General features: G+C 35.9%; 1 protein-coding gene across 1 annotated transcript in view; it reads left to right on the plus strand.

Annotated features, from left to right (window-relative positions):
• LOC306855686 (gamma-aminobutyric acid receptor subunit beta-2-like) overlaps window positions 1-16886 on the plus strand; it is a gene marked incomplete at its 3' end in the record, with an annotated part of 45661 nt that overhangs the window by 23099 nt on the left and 5676 nt on the right. Inside the window, exons 3-5 of the mRNA XM_079394491.1 lie at window positions 8342-8479; window positions 10549-10701; window positions 14888-15132. Of these exons, the coding sequence (XP_079250617.1) occupies window positions 8342-8479; window positions 10549-10701; window positions 14888-15132 (536 nt within the window). The remainder of the gene's footprint in view (window positions 1-8341; window positions 8480-10548; window positions 10702-14887; window positions 15133-16886) is intronic.

The raw sequence follows: 16886 nt of genomic DNA on the forward strand, positions 1-16886 counted from the left end.
ATCATTGGATCGTTGTCGTTTGCTAATTGCTGTGATCTTGTGAGTGACAGGTTGCCGGAGGAGAGGCCTACCTCTGGTGCACACATCACTGGAGAAGAGATGGAAGTCAGTGTTTACTATTAACGATTATGAGAAAAACATTATTAAAAAAAGTACATTTTGACTCCATTGCTTATTTATGAGATTAATAACACTGAACAAGGACAAGTACAACATGCAATAAGCATGCAACCAATTTAAATAACTGCTTGTACATCTCTGATGAAACCATAAATAAATAAATAAAGATAATAATAAAAAATGAAACAGAAGTATAGCATGTAGGTGCAATGGCAATCAGCACCTGAAACTGCTGACATGAATATCTCATGAATATTTAATAAGGCTGGCATTGGGACAATTTATGATTGTTTTCTGTAGCTAAGCAATTCATCATAACATTTTACCCACTTTACTCAACTATAGAACAGCAGACTCTGAATCTTCAGCATCTGGGAACTTTTCCCTGCCTTTAAAATTATTTAAATTGAAAATTATATCATTACTCAATATATTAACAACGCTTTGCTCATTTCAGTTTACCTGGAAATCGGAAGCAGGGAAATCATCTCAAAAAGGCATGAACTGCATCCTAATTAGTGTAAACAGAAACCCAAAAATTGCAGCATACATATTTTTCCTTCAACCCTAATTGGACATACGAGGTGCTGGTAGAAACAGGGCAGTTGTTTGCAAAACATATTGTAGGTCACAATAAATAGATGGTCGAGATTACGCTTTCTGTGTTTCCAGGAATTTCAGTGTAGCTCTTACTTCATCACAGCTCACCAACTCACCCCCACATTCACTGGATTGTTAGATAGCTGTTGGCTGATCTGTCTATGTCTTGAGAAAATGTCATGCAATGAGAAATGAACTGTGACTTGGCCCTAAGGAGAGCTGCAAAACGAATATCTGCCATGACGTATAACCAGACTAAATGTGACTCTAATAAAGGTACAATAACAAAAATGCAGCTACACAAACCCATTCGTCTCTAAGTCACAGTCGAGAGATGCAGAAACTATTGCGACATTGGTATTTGAAGTCAGTGCTAAGACCTCCAGTGATGCACAATCCATGCTCAACTAGACAACAACAAATGCCTAATATTAGGCGTGATAATCTTTCTGTGCCTTACTATTCGATTCAAATCAATGCTTTAGGTCATGATTTGATTAAAAATCAATTCCTGATCGATTTTGATTCATGCATAGATTTGATTTTAGTTTACTGATTTTACCGGACTCTGTTTTAATCATCCTCGGGGACTTTAGTAAAGCAAATCTCTCCCACGAACTGCCAAAATACAGACAGCACATCACATGTCCCACCAAAGACAGTAATATATTGAATCACTGTTACACAGCGATAAAGGACGCATATCACTCTGTCCCACGAACAGCTCTAGGACTCTCTGATCACTGTTTGGTTCATCTCATACCGACCAAGAGGCTGAAACTTAAATATGCAAAACCTGTATTAAGATCTGTTAAAAGATGGACTAATGAAACAGAGTGGGATTTACAAGCCTGTTTCTCCCTCACTGATTGGATTGTTTTTGAAGCTGCTGCCACCGATCTGGACGAGCTCACAGAGACTGTAACTTCATATATCAGTTTCTGTGAGGATATGTGCATTCCTAACAGGACTCATCTAATCTACAACAATGACAAACCATGGTTCACTGCCAAACTCAGACAGCTCCGTCAGGCCAAAGAAAATGCTTACAGAAAGGGGGATAAAGTCTTGTACAAACAGGCCAAATACACACGGGAAAAGGAGATCAGAGCGGCAAAGAGGAATTATTCTGACAAGCTAAGGAACAAATTATCTTCCAGTGATTCTGCTTCAGTGTGGAAAGGTATGAAAGATATCACCAGTTACAAGACACCATCCCCCAGCACTCTGGAGAATCAACAACTGGCAAACGATCTGAATGAGCTTTATTGCAGGTTTGAAAAATCACCCCACACCCGCCTTGAACACCTCTCCACACATCCATTCACGCCTCCAGCAATCCCCCTCTCCCCCACACCTACAATTCAGATCAGCGAAGATGAGGTGCGCCAGGTCTTCAGAAAGAACAAAAGAAGGAAAGCACCAGGCCCAGATGGTGTGTCACCAGCCTGCCTAAAAATCTGTGCTGACCAGCTGGCACCCATCTTCACACAGATCTTCAACAGATCACTGGAGCTGTGCGAAAGTCCCCTCATGCTTCAAATGCTCCCCGTCCCAAAGAAACCCAAAATTACTGGACTTAATGACTACAGACCTGTGGCTCTAATGTCTGTGGCCATGAAATCATTTGAAAGACTGGTTTTGGCTTATCTGAAGGCCTCCACTGGACCCTTACTGGACCCCCTGCAGTTTGCCTACAGAGCAAACAGGTCTGTGGATGATGCAGTCAACATGGGACTGCACTTCACCCTGCAGCATCTGGAAAAACCAGGGACTTATATGAGGATCCTGTTTGTGGACTTCAGCTCCGCTTTTAACACCATCATCACAGACACCCTTCAGAATAAACTGACACAGCTCTCCATCCCCACCTCCGTCTGTCAGTGGCTCAACAGCTTTATATATATATATATATATAGAGAGAGAGAGAGAGAGAGAGAGAGAGAGTTGGACTTGTAACCTGAAAGTTGTGGGTTCGAGTCTCAGGCCCGACAGTGATTGTAGGTGGGGGGAGTGAATAACCAACACTCTCTCCACCCTCAATACCACAACTGAGGTGAGACCCTTGAGCAATGCACCAAACCCCCAACTTCTCCCTATTACTTTCTATTCTGTGTGACATTTAAAGAGTAAAATTGAGCACCAGCCCACACACAAATACTGTTCATAAGAAAACAAAGAACAAGGCTGAAAAGCTCATTTCTTAATACCTTCTAACAAGAAAATTATATAAAAAAAATAAATAAAATACAACTTATTTTTTAAATGGACACTTCACATTTACGAAATTTCATCAGTGAATAAAACACACTTGTAATTGAAAGGCCAGCAGTGGGCTGCTTCAGGCTAATGGCAAAAATGTGTTATCTTTATTGCTTTGAAATTAGTACTCAGTAAGAGTTATACTATACCACTATATTTACAAAATAATATTTCTTAATAAAGAAAAATTATAAAACTTTTATGAAAAGGCAGTATACATACCATTATGCATTGCAGGCTAAACTGAAATTAACTTGAAATTTAATATAAGATGCATGTCCTTCGTGGCCTTTATACTGTAGATGTTAAAGTGTTTGGGTTGAGGAATCAATATGAAGTGTGTGAAGTGTCATTCTGCCAGGCGCTGATCGTTACTCAGACTGATTTTAAACCAGCAGTACCGAGGCCAGACAAGACACAGACAGGTTAAGCTCCTCATTGAGAACTGCTGCCTCTCTGTTCATTTGGCTTGTCTGCAGATATCAGCTTAATTGGAGACAATGTTGGTAAAGAGCATCCCGGCAAACTCATCTCATTACAAGCCTTGTTGTTGTCAAGTTTGATATAAATATATCAAGCATCTACACAGAGCACCAGAGATAACATGTGCATGGTTTTGTCCAGACCTGTTAAAAGAATTTAGCATTGGAGGAAGCATTATTATGTATTATGAACTGGTATTTTAGCCGGAAACAGATGGATTTGAAGATGGATCTGTTTCTTACAAACATAGAGCTTTTGTCTTCACAAAACATTAACTGATGGACTGGAGTGGTGTGGATTGCTTATGGATTATTGTGATGTTTTTATCAACTGTTTGAACTCTCATTCTGACGGCACCCATTCACTGCAGAGCATCCATTGCTGAGACAGCGATGCAATGACACATTTCTCCAAATCTGATGAAGAAACAAACTCAATTTGAAGTACATTTTCTGGAATTCTTCATTTGTTTGAGACACCTATTCCTTTAAGTATTGTAGAAGTGGTAACACTTGATTTTAAGGACCGATTCTCTCTGTTAACTAGCTGTTTATTTGCATGCATATTATTAGCATTCTGGCTGTTTATTGGTACTTATAAAGCACATTTTAATGTCTTATTCTGCATGACCATATTTTAGACCTACTATTCACAAGCAGCAAATTAGGAGTTTATTGAGGGAAACCTTAGAGTTAAAAGTGAATGTGTTCCCTATTCTAAAATGTTACTTTAAAAGCTTGAAAGTACTCCATGTTTTTAATCAGGCCTCAAATTAAAATATTTTTATATATGTCTGAAATGTTTACACATTTTTACACAGTTTTCACATTTTTTGATGATTTGAGTGTACTTTATCTTATGCTTATTTATCCATGCTTATTACATAAAATTAATTGCACATGAAATTGTTTGAGTTATAAGAAGAAAGCAGCTGCAGAGTGTCGAGGTTGATCTTAAAGCATTATTTTTCTTATACAAAATATACTTTACAAATACATAGGGGAAAAGGAAAGCATGTCTTTTCCATAGAGGTGACTTAACATAGTGTTTGACTTTTATTTTACTTTTGATGGCCTAATCTCGTTTTACCAGGCCTCTGCATATTACTCAAATTTTCTGCACTGCCGAAGCACAGCACACAGAGCCGGCAGCCGTCAGAAGCAATTCTGCAAATGCATATCTCCTCTGCCGTATAAAGAGGTTTGCTTGTATAGGTGTCTTGTTTCAGATTCTCCTGCGCTGTGTTTGTGCAAAGTTAAGGAGATGATATACCATGTGTGAATTCAGGGACACTTTTAATTGCACACTAGAAATAGGATTAAAGAAGCTTTGAACCATCTGGATCAAGCATTTCTGTAGAGGCACACATGCGCTGCTGGAGACATTCCCCACCTAGACGTGTTTTTCTTTTTTTGTTGAATGTGCTAGCAGGCAACTCCATAACATGCATATGAAGAAGAATCGGAAGATATTTAACTAGAGGGCTTTTAGCCCCTCCGGTCCCACCTCGACACTCGGGTGAATGTTTTATCTCTTTTTCTTTCTTTTTTTAGGCAGACCAGCCCTTATTAAGAGCTGCCATGCAGTTCAGACACTATTGAAGTGCATCCTAACTGCAGGTTATTTATTTTTTAATCCTTATTAATTTCCATAATGCTTTCATGGGAGGCAATTTTCAGAACATTTGTCCTCATGCAAGCATACGAAATTTAAGCAAATTTCACAGCATGACTGTTTTCTGAAATTACAAGTCATGAAATAAGTAAGAGTCAGAGACACTGTTTTAAAACTTTTTGAGCTGCCTAACTAGGCATCATTGTCAGGCATTATACTCTGTTCCAAAGCTCTGCTAACATGCTGTCATTATTATTACTGTACTATTTATTTTCATGTAAATATTTAGGTCAGGTAGATTTGAAAACTTCATTAATTATGAAACATTGGTTTAGTGCAGATACATTTTTGTATACAATTTTTTTATTATTATTTTGCTTTTGCACAGATGAGGACATTCTAGAAGTTTCTGAAGCATTCTAGAATATTCTAGTGGTTTCTGGAACATTCCAGACCATTGTGGGACAAGTCATAAAAAACAAAAATCCTCGGGTATACATTTGAGGGGCTGGTTGCACCAGCTAGACGTAAAATAAGTTGTGTATGTGCCTTACCTACGTCCAGCTTTACAATATTATTTACTGTTACATCAACTAAAACTATGCCCAGTGGAGTCCAGTGGTCTTCAATCCTGGTGCTCAGGACCCACTGCTCTGTCCATTTTGTATGTCTCCCTTATCTGACACACTCAGTTCAGCTCATGGATCTCTCTCCAAACGAGCTGATGATCTGAATCGTGTTAAATAAGGGAGACATACAAAATGTGCAGAGCAGTAGGTCCCGAGGATTTTGTTTTTAAGTAAAATAAAGCATTGCAATACAAATTAGTCTTTTTTTTCTCTTTAAACTCTTTCTGTTCCTGTCGCCTAAGTATAGAATAATTGTAAATGCTCTGATGTGCCAAGCCGTCAGAACTAAACCAAACCAAAAACCAAGGTGTGTGATTTCAAAATCAGCCATTTAAGAAGCTATCTAATATGCAAAACAAAATTTATTCTGATTTGTAAGACATGACTATAGAATTAGCTGAACACCATTGCTCTTCCTTCTCCTCATGCTGGAGCTCCTGTGGTTCACAGCTAGCGGAGCGGTTCAAATGCAGTGATGTAAGAGCCCTGACAGGAATGTTAGCAAAGCTAATTTGCTAAGTCAGGCTCAATGACATAGAAACAATGGAGTTAAGTGGCTTTGAATAGCCCAACCAACCACACAAATACCATTATTCTCTGCAAAACAATATGATGTCATGTCTGTGTGATGTAATGATCGTTGAACACAAAAGAGTGATGCAATGAAAGCTCAATCTGGAGCTTCAGGTAATTACTGTAATTAATGACTGGGCACAATTAATGGATCATCAATACAAACATTTCACAAACCAGTTTATTGAATCAATTTATTTATTTATTTTTACTTAAAAAAATAAATAAACAAATATATATATATATATATATATATATATATATATATACATATACATATATATATATATATATATAATTTTTTTTTTTTCAAGCCGTATGGGCTTGAAAGACATGAGGGAAATAAAATCACAAAATTGTGGACATACTTTGGACTAAAGGATTGAAAGATCTAAAATATGATCATGCAGAATAAGGCATTAATATTTGCTTTATAAGTACTAATAACCAGCCAATATTCTAGTAATATGCATGCTAATAAACAAACTAGTTAAGAGTGAGAATTGGTGCCTAAACTAAAGTGTTACCAAATTTTTATAATTGGGTAAATGCATTACTTTCTTATAAATATAGCCACACAATTTCAATTTATTCATGCACTCACAAGCCCTTGCCGAACACCACTGGTCTGTTGTATGTTTTTATGTTACGCATATGTAGAGTCAGTGGTTAACTCACTTTTCAAGGTTAAAGTCTTGTGTGATGGGTTATATATAATTGTAAAATGTGGTTCTTTTGATGATACAGCTTACTCTTTCGTAATCTTTAGTAGCTCTGGTGTTTACGTGGGAACGCTGTGCTTCCGTTTACTCCTCTCTCGTTCTCCTGCTGTAGATCTTTCTCTCTGATCTAGTATTCTCTTGCGTTTGGACCGTCAGTCTGATAACTGGAGGATCGTCCACGAGTGGTTTATGCAAGGCCAAGAGAGTTTTCTGGTCTGACGCAGAGCGCCGTTTGCCGCGATACAATACAATGTTTCTCAATCATTGATGGGCTGCTGTTCGTGTTTCTGTCAGTTTCGGCACAGAGAGCACTGAAGCAAACTAAATATCTCATGTTGCGCTTGAATATTTATGAAGGCTTTTTTCTGCAGCTGAGGTCAGAAACGGACTGCTGTATGATTTGACTGGACAATGAGTTTGACCCAAGGCTTGCATGCTCTTATCCTCTGCTCTCTAATAACACAGGTTCAGCTTGACCTCAAGTCCACAAAAAATAAATGAAAACATGTGGCACAAACACGTTCCTCTGTTGTTATTATATCATATCAGTGCAAATCCATTTCAGAGCTCTTCTCAGATGTAGTAAATGTTCAGAGATGAACTTGATTGCACTTTTCATCATTTGGAATTCTTCACATCTTAGCACGCTTTGAAAAATTTAACATTTTAAATTATGAATATGCGAGGTTTATAATGAAGCTGTTAGCTGCTGTAGCTTTTTTGTAGTTTGCTTTAGCTGACTGTTTATAACCTGACAAAGTTTTAATTTTCCCAACCATGTAAGAACAAGTAAGAGCGTTCATTTCTTATAAATCAAGAATTAGTTTGCATTTGCATCTGTCCAGACAACATCCCAGCTGCGAGATCGTTTCATAAACATCTTGCTTTTTTGGGTCACTAACTAATCAACTCAAGTTAGCTGTGCAAGTGTGTGTTCATTTCTGTAATGGGCTGCGAACTGCAAGATTATGCAGATTGTTATAAGCTGAGGCAGTAAGCTGTTTTATTTATTTATTAATTAAGCAATAACAGTGATGTCAGGATATGGTCAATACATGACCTTTGATTTTATTAATTTGATAGCAATTATTAGGGTTTGATAGCATTTATGCATGCTTTAAAATGTGATTCATATACATATATACCGACTCGCAGTGACGGTAATAGGCATTTTGGTTGCCTATAATTTGAATTAAGGGACATTATTATAGAATTGATCTATTTTTGCAATTTCAGTTTCAATTAAAATGGTCACGCCAAGACCAAGACCTCATGAGAGACCTCAATCACACGACATCCACCCATACTTGTTTTAATATCTGTCTGTTTCTCCCTCAGACGGCTACACCACAGATGATATTGAGTTTTACTGGCGAGGAGGAGACCATGCAGTGACCGGGGTGGAAAGAATAGAGCTTCCTCAGTTCTCCATAGTGGACTACAAACTCATCTCTAAAAACGTGGTGTTTTCTACAGGTAATTAAACCAAACTACACAACACTTCTGTAGTAAGCTGAGAACTGAAATAAATATGTGACCCTGGAGCACAAAAGCAGTCATAAGTAGCATGGGTATATTTGTAGCAATAGCCAACAACACATTGTATGGGTTAAAATGATTGAGTTTCCTTTTATACGAAAAGTCAAGTCAAGTCAAGTTAAGTCACGTCAATATTATTTGTATAGCACTTTTAACAATACAAATTGTGTCAAAGCTGCTTTACATGGGCTTGATATAAAGCTGGGTGGCTTTACAGTATTTAGATGGGGAAATAGTTTGTCAAAATAGTGTCATTCTCCTCTGGCCTGACAAAATCAGCAGTTTAAATCTAGGCTAAAGCAGAGTCAGATTGTGCAAAGGACTCATCTGGTTTCTGTGGTCTTGTCCTGATGGACGTCTTGGAGACAGGGTCTTCATCATTAGGATATTAAGTAAAGATCATGTTCCATGAAGATATTTTGTAAATTTCCTACCGTAAAAATATCAAAACTTCATTTTTGATTAGTAATATGCATTGCTAAGAACTTCATTTGAACAACTTTAAAGGAGATTTTCTCAATATTTTCAGATTTTTGCTCCCTCAGATTCCAGATTTTCAAATAGTTGTATCTCAGCCAGATATTGTCCGATCCTAACAAACCATACATCAATGGAAATACTATTTATTCAGCTTTTTATATGATATTTAAATCTCAATTTAAAAAAAATACTCTTATGACTGGTTATGTGGTTCAGGGTCACATAAATGATTAAGGGATAACAAGGTGAAGTTTAATCTTTACCTTGCTGAAAATACTTCCAAAAACTTGCAGCTTAAAATAGGTGTTCCCAAATGCATAAAGTCTACAACTTTTCCACTTACTAGGGCACTCTGAGGTCAAAAACATCTCCCATTCAGGCACATATACTGTAAATATCCTAACTACCAGAGCATCTAGCTCTAGTGGGCAGCTACTAATGTCTGGGTTTATGAACCCTCTCGCTTTGGCACGGCTGGTGTTATCTGAGGCGTCCAGCAGCTGTACCACGCAACCCTGACCTGAGAATGAAACACACACACACACTAAAAACAAGAAACAGGGTGTTCTTATAAGTTATTTAACAAAGTGTTGTGTGACCACTTGATTTATTCATTGACTGCATTTTCATATTCAGGAATGTGTCATGCAAGTCAGGAGGTTAGCTGTAGACGCAGTCTTTGGAAGTAATGTCTGGTTCAGAATGTCTAAGAGGATGAAGACAGTGTGCTAATGTTAAACTTTAACCACTCTACCAAGCTGGCCAGTTTTAACAAGAAGACTACGCCATTCAGTCTAGGTGCTGATCGAGATAACCAGTTCTGCATTATGATGTACTGTGACAGTCTAGATTCTTAAACAGTTCTGAAAATGTACATTGACGCTAATTTTAGTTACAACGCATTATTATATCTCTTATAACTAAACCTAATCCTAACCATTTCTTAAATATTATAGTACAAAGACTAACCTAACAAATAGACAAGTATAGTTCTACTTATGTAATGCATTTGTGGTGTGTTTTAGGCCATATTTTAAGCCAAAGCAAAGTCAAAAATCGATGTCACTACGTTGCATTTGCAGTGTGATGTAAATGCACTGATTATTATTATTATTATTATTATTATTATTATTATTATTTATTGTTTTTTCAGACGTTATCAACATGCAGTAACATAATTCTTGCTCCTCTGCTCTTCTCCTTTGTGATTCCTGTCTTTCATTCACTGTATAGTCCTTTTAAAGGCAATATAGATATAAATAAATATAAATTATCTATATAAACTGTATATGTAATAATCCGCATGTGTTCAAGCATCACTTTCATCCTATGATATTAAAAGCCTCAATGCACAAATGTTAATATTACATATAGTAGAGAGTCTAGTACACAATCAGATGCTTCGGTTTGATTAATGGAGGAAGTCGTGAGTGGGACTTATTCTTTTTTCTAAAGCAAAATATAAAAAGGTCTTAAAATGTACAAAACGCATTTGATAAATCTGGCTAATTGCTGTTTTCATCCAGGTTCATATCCCCGCCTCTCCCTGAGCTTCAAGCTTAAGAGAAACATTGGCTACTTCATTCTGCAGACCTACATGCCTTCCATCCTAATCACCATCTTGTCCTGGGTATCCTTCTGGATCAACTATGATGCCTCGGCTGCCAGGGTTGCTTTAGGTAGGTGCTAATCTAACAAAACTCTCTCACAGCTGGTGACTTTCATTATACATATATACATTTACTTCTAACATACGAGTTAAGACTGTAGTAAACATAATGTCTGATGCCATTTCAGTCAGAATTATGCTTTAAACATATATATATATATATTCATCCATCATTTCAGTATTGGATGCCTAGAGTGGCACTGTCTGTTCTCCTGAGTTGTTCTCCATGCACAGCAGTCAGACACACTCCACTCAGCTCACCCTGTCCACCTACAGTCTCTTCAGCAGAGCTTCTCTTCTGCTCAGCCCTACTCACTCTCCTATCCCAACAAATCCATCATCCATTATATATATTTTTAAATGTACTAAAATAATAATAATAAAATGAAAAAAAAATTATTGGTAAAATTTTATTTTGATGGTCCCTTTTGAACTTTCTGTTGACAATAAATAACTTTGCACTTACGTGTCAACAAACTCTCAGTAGAGTATTAGTAGGCTGTCTGATTAATATCTGCTAACTCTTTATAGTGATAGTCTCCCAACAGATAATCTACTGACTGTAAGTAACTTTTCAAGTACGTCAATTTATTCTAACCCTAAACCTAACAGTTTACTAATACTGTACTAACACTTTAATGAGAGGTAGTAGGTGCAACGTTACTTATTGTCAACAGAATGTGTTAAAGGGAGCATCAAAATAAACTAAAATTCTAAGAAAAAACCTTTTACACCAAAAGTAAACAATAAACAACAACAACAAGTAAAATTGCATTATACTGTACAACCATTATTCATTAATTCATTCATATATTTTATTTGGCTTTAGCATATTTAGTCAAACTATCGTGATTGTTTAGTCAAGTTTTAGTTGACTAGAGGTCTGAGACAATTAAAACTTAATTAAAAATCACATGCTGTATAATGGTTAAACTGATAATCACAGTTATTTAGTTATTTTTCTGATCTTGATTGTCGTCATTTGTAAAATGTAATCCTTAAGATTTAAGATTTTTGCACTTTCAACTATATAAGCACAAATAAGGATCATGTTAACTCATAGACAGGGTTTATTTTACCTAATTTATTACATTATCATATACATTTCCACAATCTCTTGATTATGAACACTGGTAAAACGTAAAAGCTCTCTCAAAAAGCTAAAAGTTAATTATTAATTCCAGTAATTGCAAATTATATTCATGTTTTTTTTTTTTTCTAATAAAACAACACAAAATACTAATAAAACTGCACGATGCCTATAAGTGCATTTGTTCAGGAACCTCAATCGCAAACAATAAAGTCGAGATCCATGTTTGCATTTATTACAGTTTTTATGTATATATATATATATATATATATATATATATATATATATAATTGTGTGTATTATTAATAATAGTTCATTCTTTAAAGTTATTGTATTAAAGCATACATAAAAACTTCTGTTTTTTTTTTTTTTTTATTAAATATGAACATGTTTCATGAGATTCACCCCAAAATTTTAAAAATGAAAGTCATTAATCAAGCATAGTAACGGATATTTTTACTGATTTGATTGTCTTTTTTACACCACACATTCTCTCTCTCTCTCTCTCTCTCTCTTTCTCTTCCTCTTTCTTTCTCTCTCTTTCTCTCTCTCTCTGTGTTTTGTAAGCCTCCACTTTTTTCCCGTCATCACTGATTATGTAAGGCTGATGTAGGCAGCAAGCGTGCAGGCTTCTCAGTGTGAATAAAAGAGCACTCTTTGTGATTGCTGTCTGGCTTGGCCTCATTCATCCACACAAGTGCAAAACCGCTGTAGCGTTGAACATAAGGCAGAGTGAGCGTGGATGTATAGAATGAGCAGATATTACTGTTAAAGCTCATCCTGATTAGAATCATTAGGCATTAGATTGCAAATGTGCATTTACATGTATGGCGCTACAAAAAGGCCAGTTTTCCTCTGTGCATCACCACACGAGAGAGTATCAGCTGCATAACTCAGATTTAGCCAATAAAACGCGGCAGGAAGAGGATGGCATCTGCTGTGCTATTGGTCAAGTTTAATCATGTCTAAATTGGTTCCATATGCAAATTACACTCACAGTGCTTAGCAACCAAGAGAGGTGATGATGGGGAACAGAGAAGGGTGAAATGTTTCTGTGGCATCACCTTTAGCTATACTGCTAGTAATAATGATAAAAACACAATGGTTTATGGAGAATAATAACTCTGCACCTCATAAGCTCTGCAATACCTGTCACAGGATCCACAGTTAATGTCATGAAAACTGTCAGAATGACACTGAAAGGATATTTCAATGCATAAAAAGACAACTATTTGTTAATCACCGCTTAGCTGGAGGCAGGCTTTGTGTTTCACTGATTAAGGTGCATAACTCCCACTCCGCCAGCTGAAAGCATGAAAAATCATACAAATTTAAGATTCTGAATCATCAGCTGAAAGAAAAGAATGGCGATAAAGCCCCCTCACACATGCACAGATGTTTACCTAACTTTCTAAATGAGGATACGCTCCGGGTGATCTGGTTTGATATTCACAGATTGCGGTGAGAGAATGCAACAAACTTAGAGTTTACTCTTATGTTTATTTGTTAGGATAAAAATAGATCAGTGCATGGGCAACTTCACTTAAAAAAGTAAAGCCTTTTATGTTTGTATAACTTGAGAGATGGTTATGTATAAACACTTTAACATATTTCCCCTCAGACTATTTACCATGCAATCACTTTTAAAGCTAAAATGTTCTGTAAAAAAGTTTACAGAAAAGAGTTACACTTTATTTTGACATTAATGACACATTTTAATGTTTTTTCCCCCCATTAAAATTGTTTATGTCTTCAAATGGCTTGAATGTAACTGTATGCCCTCACCTCATTTACTGTACGTGGATCTGTATGAATATGCAAATTAGTTCCCACCTCCGCTCAATTGCAGAAGATAAGACCGGCTTCTCTTTCGCTCAGTTAACTGAAGTAGTGAACGCTACACAATAGCAAGTGGCTATTGGGCACTGAATCCATGAGTGAATGTCTTCAAATTCTGAATGGATTATAGTCTAGAAAGCACACAAAGAGTGCTCCCCTTACAATCACTGAATTACATGAAGTTGTATTATAATCAATGAAACTCTACACTACACAATTAATCTATTATTTACATTTTGTCCATACTTTGTTTTGTTATAATGAGAGGATTCAAAAACATGCAGAACTCAGCACTGAACAAAACTCCTGTGTTTTGAGTGGATCTTAACCTTAAACGCCTCTGATTCAGTCAACAGATATTTATGTGATTGGCTACACTGCTAGGCTGCAAGAACATGTTGTAAATAGAAACCTTTGATAAGTTGAGATAATGATATGAAAAGCCCCACCCCACAGGTTGATGGGATTGGTTAAATGTTTGTGACAGTAGGAAACATTTGCTCATGGTTGGTCTTTAAGCATATTAACAATACCAGATATATGGTAACACTTTACTTTGGGGATCAATTTTCACTATAAACTAGTTGCTTATTAGCACGCATATTACTAGTGCATTGTCTGTTTATAGTACTTATAAAGCGCATATTAATGTATTATTCTGTATGATCATATTTTAGATCCCTTAATCCACACCATACCTAAACTAAAAACTACCTACTAACTATTAATAAGCAGCAAATTAGGAATTTGTTGAGGCAGAAGTTGTAGGTGATTGTAGGTTAAATAATAGTGAGAACTGATCACAAATCTAAAGTGTGACATGCAAACAACTTTAAAAACTTGATTTTGACCACATGGGGGCTTCAAGTAACTTTGCAACTGCATGTCAACTAACTTTCATTGATTTGCAACTATAGGCCATCTCATTCAGTGCCATTCTCTAATTCAGTTTTATTAGAGTATTAGTAGACTCTTAGACAAGGATTAGCAGAATATGTTGACATGCATTTGTGAAGTTACTTATAAGTCAGTTGAATCTGTTTTGTGGGACCATCAAAATAAATTGTGAGCAGATACTAAACAGACAGTCTACTAATACTCTAAAGACTACAACGCTACTTATAGTTAGTTGAATGTCTAAACAAAGTGTTTTCCAGGAAGGGATTGAACAGTATTTATAAATCCTTATTTCCAAGAATTATGGTTGCTCAACCGAATCCACTTCTTGTGATATGCACCTTTAACAATGAGTTACTCTTGACCGCAGGTATCACCACTGTGTTGACCATGACCACCATCAACACACATTTGCGGGAGACGCTTCCAAAGATCCCGTATGTCAAAGCCATTGATATGTACCTGATGGGCTGTTTCGTCTTTGTCTTCCTGGCTCTGCTGGAGTATGCGCTGGTCAACTACATTTTCTTTGGCAGAGGACCGCAGCGGCAGAAGAAAGCTGCAGAGAAAGCCTCCGCAGCCAACAATGAAAAGATGAGACTGGATCCCAACAAAGTATGTTTGAACATCACACACTACCAGTGTTTATAATCGCTGCACAGGAACTTTATCTCTAATTACACAGTAATAAAAAGGCAAATTGTAAAAATACTGGTAAAACTTTACAAGAATTTTGTTTTGAATCAATGTTACCAAGAGAAAAAGCGCTGTGGTGATAGAAAAAAATAAATAAATAAGGTGTCCTTTTTACAGTGTAATTATACTTAAGTGCTGAGTAATATTCATTAACTATATGTACTTACTATATGGTTAGGGTTTGTCTTAGGGTTACTTGCATGTAATTATGCATAATCTATTGTTATTATAATAGTAAGTACATGTAACGTGTAACAAGGACACCAGGTTACAAGGTTATCAAAAAAAGTTACATATGCTACTATAGTTTTAACAATACAAAGATGGTTGAAAATCTCTTTAAATACATTACTTAAAGTAACAAAAATATTTAATTTAGTTTATTTGCAAAAGCTGTATCTGCGCTAACCTAAGCTGCCAATGAATAGTCGTATTATTATTAACTAATGTTAACAAAAATTCATAAAAACTGCAACAAATGATTTGTCCATTGTTAATGTTAATGCATTAACTTACATTGATAAACGCGACCTTGTTTTGTTACCAAAATAGTATATTTATATTCTAAAGTAGTTCTTCCATTCTTATCAGAATATTTTTGCAAATTAATGTGCTTTTAATGTTAAAGGGTATTTACAAATACATTGATTTAATCACACTGCATGACTACTGAATTGTATAAAACTGAAGCAACGATCGCTGACGCTCATGTCCCTGGAAATCGCCAGCTCTGATTTTAAATAAATGACTTCAGGTGGTTTTGTCGCAACAAATTGATGTCAGCGTCAATGCCTTTTACTTGTGAAAGTTTTGATTGTTCTGTCTAGTCCGTATTCATACCTTCACCGCAATTTCAATGTGTAACTTGATTGTAACTAACATGAGCCTGCCCTATAACATCTGTACATTTACAGTAGTTTGCTTGTTTGACAGTGAAAGCTGGGGTTCTTCTTCAACATAGTCATTATTTTATGACTTTGGTTTGCAGTCATAATTGGTAGATGGTTGGCTGTTGCAGACATCAGATGTGAGTTTATGATAGGGTAGAGGTAGTTTGTGAATTTATTATTTACTGTGAGTCAAGCCTTTTGCTTTTATTATTATTATTATTATTATTCCAAATAAAGGCACATAAATCTACCACTCCTGCATCAGTAGATGGCAATAACCAGTCATCACAATCAGAATAACCCTGTAATGTGTAATCACTCTCCTTTATGACATCAAACTAAATATATTTGGTTGTTGTACTATTACATCATTGGGTGACATCGGATCAAAATTATGTTAAAAACAAGATAAATATAACGTGGCAAGAATAGGTTTGTGAACCCTAAAGACGTTTATTGGATGTCTGATTACTCATAAAAGCCGCTCTGATTTTCTTCTAAATTATAGACAAACACAATCTGACAGCTCTTGTGGCGTCAAAAATGACCAATTATTTTAAATTATTATTATAATGTACTCATCATTTTATAATGTATTATAGTGTACTTTATTTTAATTCTATAATATTTATGTAAAATTGTATATTTTTAGTGAATATTGTGGTACTAAATTATATTTATGGATTAGTAATGATCAATTCATTACCTGTTCACCACACAAAGCCTGGTTATTGACAAATCTGCTCTTCTCTGGAAAGAGTTAGTGTGACACAATGCCAAAAG

The sequence above is a fragment of the Barbus barbus genome, assembly GCF_936440315.1.
Source record: "Barbus barbus genome assembly, chromosome: 36".
NCBI classification, from domain to species: domain Eukaryota; kingdom Metazoa; phylum Chordata; class Actinopteri; order Cypriniformes; family Cyprinidae; genus Barbus; species Barbus barbus.